The sequence below is a fragment of the Microtus oregoni genome, unplaced genomic scaffold (assembly GCF_018167655.1).
Source record: "Microtus oregoni isolate MIOR12 unplaced genomic scaffold, Mior012 000037F_ref0000500, whole genome shotgun sequence".
Classification (NCBI taxonomy): domain Eukaryota; kingdom Metazoa; phylum Chordata; class Mammalia; order Rodentia; family Cricetidae; genus Microtus; species Microtus oregoni.
This window is the reverse complement of record NW_024543096.1, coordinates 14079063-14092970: the sequence shown is the minus strand read 5'-3', so window position 1 is coordinate 14092970 and position 13908 is coordinate 14079063. Positions and strand designations below refer to the sequence as shown.

At 42.0% G+C, this 13908-nt stretch overlaps 1 protein-coding gene across 15 annotated transcripts in view; it reads right to left on the bottom strand.

The window, feature by feature from the left end:
* The window catches only part of Pkp4 (plakophilin 4), a 213896-nt gene that overhangs the window by 56593 nt on the left and 143395 nt on the right, over positions 1-13908 (bottom strand). For all 15 annotated transcript variants that reach the window (XM_041631443.1, XM_041631444.1, XM_041631453.1 and 12 more), the window contains one exon: positions 13302-13336. In XM_041631443.1, the coding sequence (XP_041487377.1) occupies positions 13302-13336 (35 nt within the window). The remainder of the gene's footprint in view (positions 1-13301; positions 13337-13908) is intronic.

The following is a 13908-nucleotide window of genomic DNA, read 5'->3' as shown; positions in this document are numbered from 1 at the left end:
CATCTCATGATTAGTCCTGTAATCTAGAGTGACGTAGCTGGAGTGCTGTGACTTGGTCAGGACAAGAGATCAAAATATTTCAAAGACGAACAACATGTGAACGCTACTTTTAACTGCATCCTGAACAGCAAATCACTCAAACAACAGCACAAACATGTCTTCATGGGTATTTTCAAACATCGGCTAACATCTTCCAAGAAAGTGTGTATCTAAAAATAGAGCCAGAACATTCTTTAAGGTACAATGAAATCTTCTGCGCCTAAGAATGGGAGATTACTAGAATCATGGTTCTTGCTGCCCGTCACATTTTATCTGAATGCTCTATTTTTTTTTAAAAAAGATGATTAATTAAAAAAAATAAAGTTTCATGTATGAAAAATACTAGAAGGTTAAGGATAATAAGAAAAAACTGACCTGGTATTTACCTCAGAAAGATCCTATTCAAAGATGGGCTACAACATGGATTATTTTATCTTTTCTGCAATATACACCCCCAAATATATAACACACACTGAACATCTGCTTAGACAAAGTCTTCCCTCGAGAGTCTGGAGTCATTAAAATGACGCTGCTTTGTTAAGCCACAGGTCATGCTGTTAGACTGTATGAGGCGAGGGAGGTCTGTGCTGTGCAAATCACCATGGAAACAGGAACCTAGAGCTCAGGGGAGATGTTTGGCATATACAACACTGTAACTGGTCTTTCACAGTCCAGCATGCTGGAACTTTGCACTGGGTTCTCCTTGCTGTTCTCCCCATCTTCCAAGTTGCTATGGGGCTTTGGAGATGGCGTTTTCTAACATCTCCTTCCAACTCGGGCCTGTGAACTGAGGGTCACAGCTCGAGCCTTCCTGATGGCTCTCGCTCCTGAACTGACCTCAGGGTCTACCTTCTCCAAGTGCAGAAACGTCTCTGAGGCCTCCAGTGCTCAGAAAAAAGTTCCAGGACAAGTTCTGAAAGAGGACCTAGGCCTGGTACCAAAATGATGTCTCCTAGTTGGTAGTTTGTGGTATGGAAGATGCATCCCTAGGGCAGACAACCAGGCACAGAGGGAAGGAGATCACCAGGAAATGTGTTTGGACTCAATGTTCAAGACAGGGTGATAGAAACACGGACAACAGACATGTTCCTGGTGCATGGCAAGGAGGCAGGCTGGTATTTTAAGAATATTAATGACACTTGTGAGTTTGCTGACTTAACTGGAAGTTACTGTGTACGAATAATACCCTTTCAAGGCTGGATTTTTAATGGAAGTACAGAATTAAGAGAAAGACTTGAAGCCCACGTTTCTTGAAATTATTTCTAGTCTGGTTTTCTTGACTATGTCTAAGTGCTAATGAATATTTATATCATCTTTTAAATATTCATGATAGCTCTGAAATTTTGCTCATCCAGAAAATGCTACATGAAAAGTTCTGCGGATGAGAGAACCATTGATGAAGTAGCTTTTAGTTCACTGCAAACTGCTTGACCTGAAGTCCACTCGAAAAGCTTGCCTGTCTGTATCTCACTCTGTGGCTGCAGCAAACTTTTGGTCTGCCCACTGATACAATGATGATCGATGCTTTGATTTCTAAATGACAAACCTGAAAAGCACTTCTACGCAAGACCAAGAAGATGCCTCACCATAGATACTTCAAACTCCCGAGTTTTAGCCTGGAACATGAAACCATTCAAGCAATTTTGGGAGGAGAAGGAATAGGGGTTTCCATACATAACCATGGCAAAACGAGTGCTTATTAGCTATTTTTAGTCTGTGCAGAAATTAAAACACAGGTGTTTTACCTGACAGAAGAACACATGGTTTGTAACTATACAAGGAAAGCCAGCTAAAGCAAGAAGAAATATGAAGTGGGCAATGGACGGACCAGATAAGTTTAATAGCTAGGTACTGAAATGGTCATGGGCCTTGGATCTATTTTGGGAAAGTTGAAGAAAAAAAAAAAATCAAGGAGCTAGGTATGGCAGTGCAGAAGGATCACAAGTTTGAGTCCAGGTGGCTACAAAACCAGATCATTTCCACACAAAGCTTAAGGGCGTCATGGTGATGTAAAAAGATATTAACCTATGGGGAGATACAGCCAAGCACTTGAAGTCACTCTCAAATAATTTTTCATGGACAGATTTTATTTCTTTTGGGAAAAAATGCTATCAAATATAGAAAGGAGGCTGGTGAGAAGTCTCAGTCATGATGAGGGCTGGCTGCTCTTGCTGAGGACCCTAGCTTGGTTGCTGGTACCCTTGTCTGGAGGCTATTATCTGCAAATCTGACTCCCCTTTCTATTTTCTGTGGGTACCTGCATTCATGTGCGTACACACATGGTTAAACAAAAAGTCTTAAAATAAAGAAATGGGAGCATTCCAAATCAGAAAATACAAAGATGCTACAGATTTCTTTTGAAAACAATAAAACCAGGCAGGCAAGATGGTGTACTTGGGATGGAGGCAGGGTCAATGCTGGGTCATCCTAGCTACACAGGGAACTCCATGCCAGCTTAGGCTAGCTGTAGCCTTCTGTCTACAAATCGTTCATCTCTAAATACTTTCATGTCCCTTTATAAAACCAGAATATTATCCATAGTTACTTTAATGTCACATAGTGACTCCACATGTAGATTTTCCCGGTGTCTTGAAAGTGTTTCTGTTTAGCTGTCTTATACTAGTCTGTTTGAGAGAAGCCTCTGTTTTATTACGACAACCGCTATTTAAGCCCTTTAATATAGAAAGGGATGACCCCTGCTAATTTTCATGACTTCTCCATCAAGGGAACCACAGCAACAGATTTGCTTCATAGCATGAAGATTATGGGCGCCTTATTCCAAACCCAAATTTTGAATTTAATTGTGTGTGCTGAAGCCTGTGCACCAGCTTAGAAGCTCTGCAGGTGATGTGATGCACAGAGAAGTTCGGAAATATCAGGGGTGAAGGCTGGAACCCTAACTATTCCAATGATGGTAAAGAAGGTGGCTTTCTGTTTGGATAGTGGCTATCATATTAATTTTAAGAAGAAAAATATGTCTGATCCTTTTGAGCCATATATGAATCCAGAAGGAAGCAGAACTGGCAGGACGCACTACAATTATTCAATCAGTTCAAGGTCACGATGCTTTGCAGTGTCTCTAAGAACCCACCAAATAACAATGTCAGCGTATGCTGCATTCTCTCTGGAATGCTACAACTTACCACTGTTTAATAATGAGTTTTTAAAATGATTTTATTCTGTTTAGTGTGGCTATAAACTTAATGATAATATATCTATAACAAATGACTTTTTGAAATCTTATTTAAAAACTTAATGAAAATTTAAATGTGCATCAAGATTTCCATTCTTGGACTCTGGTAATATCGAGCATGCGGAACTCTAATTTGGCTTCCACAGTGGTCGAGATCATTAAGCATTTTAATAGGCAAACTGCAATGTCCAAGTGCAGACAGGTGCTCCTGCCCTGCCAGCCCCAGTTCTAGAAGTCTCTGACAGAAATGCCCAGATATGCTAAGGAGATCCTCACCTGTTTGTCCACGTGAGAAACTGAGAAGAAATGAAGACATCACTCTAAAAAGACAAAAGCACCTTTATAGCCTTACACAGAAGCACAAGACTTTTACCAGGCTGAGGAGGAGGAGGGAAAGGAGGAGGAGGAGGAGGAGGAGGAGGAGGAGGAGGAAAGGAGGAGGAGGAGGAGGAGGAGGAGGAGGAGGAGGAGGAAAGGAGGAGGAGGAGGAGGAGGAAAGGAGGAGGAGGAGGAGGAGGAGGAGGAGGAAAGGAGGAGGAGGAGGAGGAGGAGGAGGAAAGGAGGAGGAGGAGGAGGAGGAGGAGGAGGAGGAGGAGGAAAGGAGGAGGAGGAGGAGGAGGAGGAAAGGAGGAGGAGGAGGAGGAAAGGAGGAGGAGGAGGAGGAGGAGGAGGAGGAGGAGGAGGAAAGGAGGAGGAGGAGGAAAGGAGGAGGAGGAGGAAGTCACAGGACAACAGAGCGTGTGGTAATTTGTGTGAGGCAAACTAAACTCACGTCCACGCTTACGTTCAGACACAGCGCAGAAGGGAGTATCTGGCGTAAAACACCAGTGTAGTCCTCACCGTGTGGGGTGACAGAGGACGTGTGGCCGCAGGACGGGAATGTGCAGGAGTGAAGCAAAGCCTTTCTTTACGACAGGGGTTTCCAGAATTTTAAGTTCTACCAAATGGAAAGCGTATTTTAGCTTTGCAACAGCTCCTTCTGTGTCTGTGGCTAGGTCAGGCCCACATACAGAAAGGAGGCTGGAAACTTGGACTCTTGGTTTTACAAGGAACTCATGCTCCTGGCATTTAGAAGAGAAATAGGAAGGGCAAATGAATGTTAAATGTTGTCATTTGTATGTTGATAGCCATGATAAATCATGACACTCGAGATCTTCAATAATACAGTAGTCATTTTCCACACGAGTGCTGATCTAATAGTCTCTCTGTCACTGCGTACGATATAACGCCTCTTCCTACAGTATCCCTTCATGGGTTTGCCACATTCCTACCGAGGCATAACCTGCTCACATTTAAGCTCGGGTCTTATCTCATGATGAACTGAAGAATTTTTGTGTTGCAAATTACTTGTTCCAGATGGAGAAAAGACAGAAAGAAAAATCATCTCAGTTTATTCTCTCATTTGTCTTCAGGATTCGTGTCTGGGGGGTTACACCCACACTGGTGGCAGAACTTGTACCTGGACATTTTAGAAACGAAAAATCTCTCTCTATACAAAATAAAATGTAGAGCCTACCTTTATAGTATTAAACTTGGCAGAATACATTAACTTCTAATGCCACATGAGGCTGAAATTGGTGGACAACATTACGAACCATGACATTTCAATATACAATAAATATAGTAAATAAAAACAGAATTGTGAAAGTAAATAAGTGCTTTAAAATTTCTATTTTATTGCAATCCTTTCTTGTCCCTTCTACATTTATTATCAAATATCCAAAGTCCTTACTACATAGCACTATAGTTTTCTCCCTACTCATCTGAATCAACTGGGCAGGTGTAATGTCCCGTGGGTCAACTACAAGTTTCCCCTATTTCCTTATCTTGTGGCCCTCACTGATTTTTTTTTTTTTTGAGAAACCCTAATCTTTTTGGTATCTTAAATTTCTTACTTCTGAGCTGGGTGGTGGTGGCACATGCCTTTAATCCCAGTACTCGGGAGGCAGAGATAAGTGGATCTCTGAGTTCGAGGCCAGCCTGGTCTATAAGAGCTAGTTCCATGACAGGCTCCAAAGCTACAGAGAAAGCTTGTCTTGAAAAGCAAAAAAACAAAACAAAACAAAATCTTACTTCTGAGTGCCAATGACCTATCACTTACTTAATATTATTTAAGTCTTTAAATACTTCTTAGGAACCATGGCAGTGTTAAAAACAATGGGCTTGGCTAGGCCTGGTGGTTCAAGGCCTCTTGAGGCTACAGAGTGAGTTTTCTGAGCCCTTGTCTCACAAGAGAAGTAAAGGGGGCTGAGAATGTAGGCCATGGCAGGTGGTAGAGGGCTCGTCTAGCACCCAGAAGATCCTACCTTCAGTGCCCAATATCAAAGGAAAAAAGGAAATCCCTTTGCCCCCAAACAAGGACAGTAAAACAATGGATTTTATGGACCGTATGGCAGGTGCAAAGGGCCAATGACTTTCAGCTCTGCAAGGTGGGTGCTTTGGGTCTAATCCAGTTTTCTGAGCTGACACTCTGCATCCCCTAACTTCTCACACAGAACTTCTCAAACTGGCAACTTTCCAGATTATAGTGAGTCCCCCCCCCCCCCTTGGAACAGAAAAGCTGTGAAATTGTGATTTGTAGCAATTTACATATCGCAAGCTATGGCCAGAGCACGTAAGCAACAAGCGGCCAGCAGTGACACCAGGACTAAGCTTGTCATCTTGGCTTCTAAGTTCCCTTCTGACGGCCAGATGCCGTTTACAGTTGTACACAGAATTGATGTGTATTTCCCCCTATTAAAAAAAAAAAGCCAGCTGGAGAGACGGCTCAGCGGTTAAGAGCACTGCCTGCTCTTCCAAAGGTCCTGAGTTCAATTCCCGACAACCACATGGTGGCTCACAACCATCTGTAATAAGGTCTGGTGCCCTCTTCTGGCCTGCAGGAATACATGTAGACAAAATATTGTATACATAATAAATAAATAAACAAATAGAAAGAACAGTCGTGTTTCTTAATTGTTAGTAATCTTTAAAAATAGCTACATTGAAATAAATTTTTTCAAGAAAGATTCCACACTGTGCAGCCACTGTGAGAGTCTATGTGTCTGAGCTGACATTCCCCCTCCCTTTGGTCTTTTATTATTTTAGTATCTGTTTTTGAGTATTCTGATATTATTTTCTATTCCATGACATATTATCTTAAATGTTACCTCAAGGTTTCAAGGATTATAAACTACTGTACTAATACATAAAGTGTGAAGAGACACAAGGATAAATGATGGAAAATGACACACCCATCAAACAGAGACAGAGCGGAAGGCAGCATGGGCTGAGTTCCTCTGACTTCTTAGAGCAGAGCACGGGTTACTAGAAATGTGAGACTAAGAAAAATACAAAGCAGAGACACAAAACTGCAAACTCTTCTCCTCACGAAAGACAAAAAGAAGTGCACTGATGTTTCATAAAGTGGAAATGTGACCTCGGTGGTGTGGAAAATGCAGGGTAATGAAGAGGGCACGGGCCAGGAGCTGAGGAAGCCCAGTGCTTCTGAGCATCATCACCACTTTGTAGAAAGTGGTACAGACCCACAGGATGCAAGGATTTGATAAATGCCATCTCACCCTCATCCTTTGGGAAGTGTTTCTAAAAAGCCTTCCACTCTTAGTGCGGGGTAAATAACACCCATCATCTACCAACCACCAAGGAAAACCAGGGTTTCCTGAGCCGAATTATAAAGAAGCAGAAGTCTTTCTGCTTAGTGCATCCCAAGCTCTTCCTCAGATGCTACAGTACGTTGTTTCAGCTTTGGCATTTCAGCAGAAGGTAGCATCCTCAAGAGCTGCTCCAGACATCAACGCTGTGCAGTGCTAACAATTCACCTTCTTCCTGGAAGGCTTTTAAGGGAATGAACTTTTCAAATCAAATCTGCAAAACTATAAAGCAGGAGAAAAAGGCAGAGAAACTGTCTGCAAGTAAATGCAAAATATAAAGAAGACGAGAACAGAAAAGGACCTTCTGTGTACTCCTTTCTCACACAGGGAGCCAAGGAAAAGAATGGGTGCCTTTGTTGAGAGCAAGCCCTGCTCATTCTGGCAAGATTTTCACAGTCCATTCTGTCTGTGCTTCTACATATACAGAATTAATACAATAAGGCTTACAACAGGAAAGAGAATATCAAAACTGTCATTTTATTCCAATTATTAATCTATACTTGAACTTGTAAAGGGCATCTAATTATCTACTAGAAAAAGCACAAAAGGAATCAGAGTTTACTTTTATTCATAAAATCAATTTCCAATTTTCCTGCTCTTGTAGCTATAGCTTACTGTCATGGCCATAGCTCAGATGCTGTCAGCACGGCTAAAGCAGGCACATATCAGAAAACCATGATTATTGCAATGAGGCCAGGAGGAAACACACACACACACACACATGGACACACACACAAGGACACACACACACGGACACACACACACACAGCCATTTATGGCTGTTAAATTTGAAAGGGAAACCCACCCTGAAAAAACAATAAATACATGAAAAGAAGGCCTGGGCTAGAGTAAAATTTGGGCTGTGGTCCTCAAAGAAAAATAAGGGACCAGCTCATCTGGGGTGTGCAGAGGGACCCAGCTGTGATGGGGCAGCGGAACTGTTGCTGCTGGATCTTCATGCTGCTGCTGTACTGACGGCTGGGCGGGGGTGGGGGCATGTGGGCAGCAGGCAATTGTTATGTATTTACTTTAAATATATTTATTGCTTATGCATGCACATATTTCACATTCTTATATATTTCACATATAAGATATATAAGATGACTGGACATCCTACTGGGGTGATGAACAGTTATAAAGGAAAACATACACACGCACACATGCGCGCACACACACACACACACACACACCTGTGAAAACTTCTTGAAAAACTTTAAGAAAAATGTCAAGCACATTAGTAGATATTTACTTGCCTATGACACAAATCCTGAAGATGGTGATCTAAGTGTGGGGATGAGGGAAGAAGGGTCCAGGAGGCCCTAGACAGTGCATCTCCACCATGTGTCTTCATCTGTCTGGGCTGTGCACCACACACATAGGAACACCCAACACCTGTGTGGTGTTGGTAGCTAACACTCTAGCTGCCTGCTCTCGCTAGCTCAGGAAGCTAGGCAGCAGCAGCTGGCTGAGAGAGAATAGCAGAGGGGACAGGTGCCACCCCATCTCAACTTCACACAGCGTTTCTGCCACAGAGTGCATCTTCCTGGTTCCAACAAATACTGAACAACTCCCACCCAACCCTTGTGCCAACTCCAAGACTCTGACAAAGCCCAGCACCCACTACGTCACCCTGGGAATGGTGGCAGACTTTCAGCAGCATCGGTCTCTAGGGTGCTCCACTATTCAGCGGAATCTCTCAGCTCTTTCAACCTTACTTTCATAACTACAGGTTCTCTACAGCAAATTCTGTATACGAACTAGCTGGCATGGGTTCTGTTTTCCCAGCTAACGTCTAATGCAGAGATATAGCTCTTACTGCTGGTCCATAAAGAATTCTTACCCATGAAATATTAACCCTCTAACAGGAAAGAAGGGTACTGATTCTTAGGAAAATTTATGTTTTCCAGTTACAAAAGACAATAGGAAGAAAACGTAAGAGGCTCAATTTCATAGACCTGGAGGGAGGAAAACTGGATACAATCTTATGGGAAGGCAACTTGGTTATATACACTAAAGATGTCAATATTATACATCTTACATACTTTTCTTCCTAAAACCTCGGAGATACATTTTTATAAACAGTTATATTATCACACTTACTTATAGTAAACATCAGAGCAAACTGTAATGCCCAATCATACAGACATATACAGCTATGGAACATATTTCTAGCTCTCCTCTCTAGCATCTTCCTGCCAGTTGTGGCAGTTATAGTCCCTGCTGTAATTCTCTATTAAACCCGAAGCCTTCTGCTTTGAGTGCTGGCAATTGTGTGCTACACCTGTTCAAGGCTCTCAAGAAATCCTCATTGCGCAATACTAAATTGAATTCATAGAAGAATTTCAGATTCAATAATAGATAATTAGCATTGGGGGAGGCAGAGACCAGCCTGCTGTACATAGAGAATTCCAGGCTAACCAGGGATATACAGTGAGACCCTGTCTTAAAAAACAAACTACATATCAATATCCTCAAATTTGCTTAAAAGGGCAACTATGTACAACATATAGAGATTAATTATGAGTAATTACTTTATATTTTCCTATATATAAAAACATCTTCCCATGGGTATGTGTACAGCACATTTAGAATTGGGAAGGAATTTTTTTTTTAATAATAAAAAGACAGGAAGGGAGCTACTTGATGTGGGATGTCCTTCTGTATATGTGTTGCTTTTATTGGTTAGTGAATAAAGAAGCTGCTTTGGACCAATGGTAGAGCAGAGTAGAGTTAGGAAAACTAAACTGCATGCTGGAAGGAAGACGGCGGAGTCATTGAGACACCATGTAGCTGCTGCAGGAGACAGATGTGCTGGAACCTTGCTGGTAAGCCACAAGCTTCATGGTAAAATATAAAATAATGGAAATGGGTTAATTTAAGATGTAAGAGGTAGTCAATAAGAAGCGAGAGCTAATAGGCCAAGCAGTGATTTAATTAATACAGTTTCTGTGCAGTTATTTCAAGTCTCGGTGGCTGGGACCGAGTGAGCAGCCTCCGATAACAGCTACTAAGACTGAAGTACAAGCTTTGCCATTCAACACGGCTTGAAGAACAAAAAACCAGAAACTAACCCAAGACAAAATGATGATGGCCATCACTGAAGTGCAAATAAAAACAAATCAGGAGATGCTCTGCCATACCCATTAAGATAACTGTAGTAAAAGGTGTGGGAGGGTATGTGGATAGCCCTATACGCTATTGGTAGGAATGTTACAAAGGTCCAGGCACACTGGAAACCATTCTGCTAATTGTTTAAAAGATTCAATCCTGAGTTACCAGCTGACTGAGCAATGTTGTTCTTCATTACCCACTTAGGTAAAAGCATACATCTAGAACCTTTCATAAGTATTCATAGTAATAACCAAAAGGAGAAACAAATGCCTATTGATTCATGACTGGATAAGCAAAATGCTCTCCAATAACACAGTAGAGGGTTATTTATCAATGTAAAGGAATTGAGTATCAACACAGATGGTAAACTTTGAAAATATGATGCTAAGAGAAAAAAGTCCGTAATTACGGACCATGTTGCATAAACCCATTAACTGAAATGTCTGGAATAGGCAGATTCATAAGGAAAGGGAATGGTCGCAGCTTAAGATGAGTAGTTTGGGGTAGAAAATGAAGCTGATGAATAAAAAGTATGTGGCATCTTTACAGGTGATGAAAACGCTCTGAAATTAACTGTGGTGATGGGTGCTTAACCCCGAATATACCAAAAACACTGAAACGTGCGGTCTAAATGTGTACATTGTAGGACATGTGCATTGTATCTCAATGAAGGTATTATATTTAGAATACAGAAAGAGCTGTGAAGGAGACAATCTGATCAGAGTCACATCATACATGTTAAATTTGCAATAAAGAAAATCCCATAAATACTGGGCATATTGAACAGGAAGGGCTGGGCTATGACTCAGTGAGTTCTAGGACAGCCTGGCATGCACAGAAAGTCTCTGCCTTAAAAATAAAAAAGGAAGAGGAGGAGAGACAGAGGGCAGCAGCAGTGGTGGCTGGCAAGGACAAGACTGGCAATGTCCTGTTAGGTTATCAGGAGTGTCTAACCTTTAACCTTTGACATTGGCATATGACATCGTCATCTACCACATTCATGATCAAGAGTATGTAACTGAGTTTAAAGAGAGAGAAACAAATGAGTGCACAATTTCAAAAAATTTTAAGTAAATTTCCAATTTTCATGACCATTCTGGAGTGCATGGGATCACAGCCTGCCTGTTGGACGTGGCTAACATGTCCTACATGTAAGGATTCAAGAGCACTGAGGAACGTAGTTAAGAGTAAAAAATGGGCTCTTCAGAGTTTTAAAATATTACAACATTTTGTACTCTTTTTGTAAGTATGCATTTTGTTTCTGAATTAATACAGTTGCTCCTCTTACACAGAGGGGTATCTTTAACATTTGCTAAGGACTGGGCATTTTCTAGGTCCTGGTTCTGAGACAAAAAAGAAACTTTCCAAGGGCCCCAAGTTTAGTTGTGAAGCTAATGTATATGCCTTCAAATCTTGCTGACATTTATTATCCATTCATGCATGCATGTATTCATTTGCTCAGGTGAGCAGGACAGTCATGCTCCTGCCCTTTGTGCAGGAGCCTGACATACTGTGACAAGGTCCGGAAAAAAACACAGGTTCCAGCTGATGTCCTGGGGCTCCCCAGGCTTCAGATCATCTCTTGATTACCTCCCAGGAACAGCGAGCAGGGCTGTTCTCTGGGCTCCAGCTTTGTGGCCACTCAGATGGTTCCGTCCATTGAGTCCACAGCACTCTGGCTACGTGTCTAAACCGTCTGATGGCGTCTGCGTGTGCAGGAGCTATCTGCTCAATAGGAGTGCCTCCACTCTGGACTGGGGCTTACGTTCACAATTATTCCATTCCAAATTACTCACTGTTCTCCTTTAACCTTTTAGTCATCAAATCCAGCGCGCCCAATACCATAGTCCAAAGTGTCCCAAAGACGGGCTCTCCACCCTGACTTGCCCAGTGTTTCAGTGAAGCCACCCTCCTACCCCATACAAGACCTCAAAGCTATCACTGTCTTTTGTCTGCACAAAGTCAGTCTCCAAATCCTTAGCAGTTCATGTATCCCACACCAAATTAGGTAGTAACTTTCCAGCTAGTCTTTTGTTGCTACATTTTCTTCCCTCCAGTCCATAACTACGTAGTTTCTTCCATGGATATTTAAATGTGACTCTTCTTCAGGGATATTCAGGGTCTCTTCCTAACTACTGAGAGACTCCCTTCTGGTCCAGTTCATCTTCTCCCTTTCCAAACTAGTTTCAAATATTCCCACACAATGCTGTACTGCATGTTCTGTCTGCTGCGAAGGCCTCCTCTGCTGTCTGGTGGAGGTGAAGACCAGGTGGGCTTTGGGCTCATCTTCACATAGCTCCTGTAGAAGTGGCCTATCTATGTCATAAAGCACCCCACCCCCTTATTCTAAGCTAGCCACATGTTTCCTTGTGGAGTATCTTTCCCTTTAGTAACATGCTATATTGAGATCTTGCAGATTAGTTTTCCCATTATCTTTGATGTATCAACAGTTTGACAAACACTGTAGATTAGCAGTGTGAAGAATGACATTGGGATTCTGAGACAGCGTGCACATAAACTCAGATACTGGGCATCTGGTGCTCTGAGTTTTCTTCAAGACCAGCTCTTGCTCACCTTATGAAACCCTATATGCCCTGGCTGTGGGGGGGCAGGTGTGCTGCGCTCCTACTGTCTGCTAAGCAGGGAGCACAGCATCCAGCACTTGGCATAGGTACTTGAGTACCACATACTGAGTGAAGACGAGTACCACCCTTGTGACAGTGGCAGGTACTCTTTGTAATGTGATTGATTCATCCTTCGTGTGGCAAGTTTAGGGAAGAGATACACAAACTATATTAAAGCCTACTGGACTACCTTAGGAGTAGCGGATATTTTAAGCTGAGTATATAAAATGAACATTTCAAGTAACTCTAAGCATGAACAAAGAAAAATTCAATGGAGATGAGTATTTATCCTTTTTATAATAACCTTCCTGCTGTCCCCTTGGTTTCCTTGTGATGAAAAGCTCTAGACACACAGTTGACAGTAGGCAATTGCTGTGCAATGCTGTAACTTTCAGTTATGCTCACGGATGAAAGAGAGCAGGACCACTACAGCCGAGCCAAACTCAGCCTCAGTACTGCCAAAAGCTCTGCTTGGCTTACTCCACCAAGAGCTAGGAAGTTAAAGAACAAGCGAGGCAGGAGTTGGGGATTTAGCTCAGTGGTAGAGCATTTGCCTGGCATGCACAAGGCCCTGGGTTTAGTTCTAGTACAGGGTTTACGGGGTGGGTGTGAGCTAAGTAACTTTTTTGTGTGTATCTAAAACACAAAAACACTTTTTATATAATAACAATGGAGAAAACATACCTGTTGATCTCCAAGGAAATGACTTCTCAGTTGAGCTAGGGAAAAAGAAAAAAATTGTCAATAAAATTTAACTTCGGGCTTATTTTGCACACCAACACTCTATTAGTTATATCTAATTATGTAAACGTATAAGAAAATCTCAAGTAAAATTCAAAATTACATTTCTAATTTTTTTTTTAACTGTAGCTAACTATATCAATTTGGGACATACTTTGTTTCTCCTTAAAACCCGAGGTTCAGAACAACTGACAGATGACAGAGCTGGCATTTGTGACGCTCTGAAGCCACGTGGGCAGCACATCCATTAAAAAGCCCGAAGGTCACTGAAATGCTGTAAGGAAGCTGTGAGACTCCAGCAGAGATGCATGCTAACAGGGGCACACTTAGAACAAAGAGCTGCCTTATAAAAAGCAAAAACACATTCTTAGACCAGTACATTAACAAAAGGAAGACTTACAAGCCAGGACAGTATTTGAGCTATATATTTCCTTAGCTTATGGCTGTGGTTCTCAACCTGTGGGTCACAACCCCTTTGGGGATTTTCCAAGAGATCACCTAAGGCCATCGGTGAACACAGATATTTACCTTACTAATCATAACAGCAGCA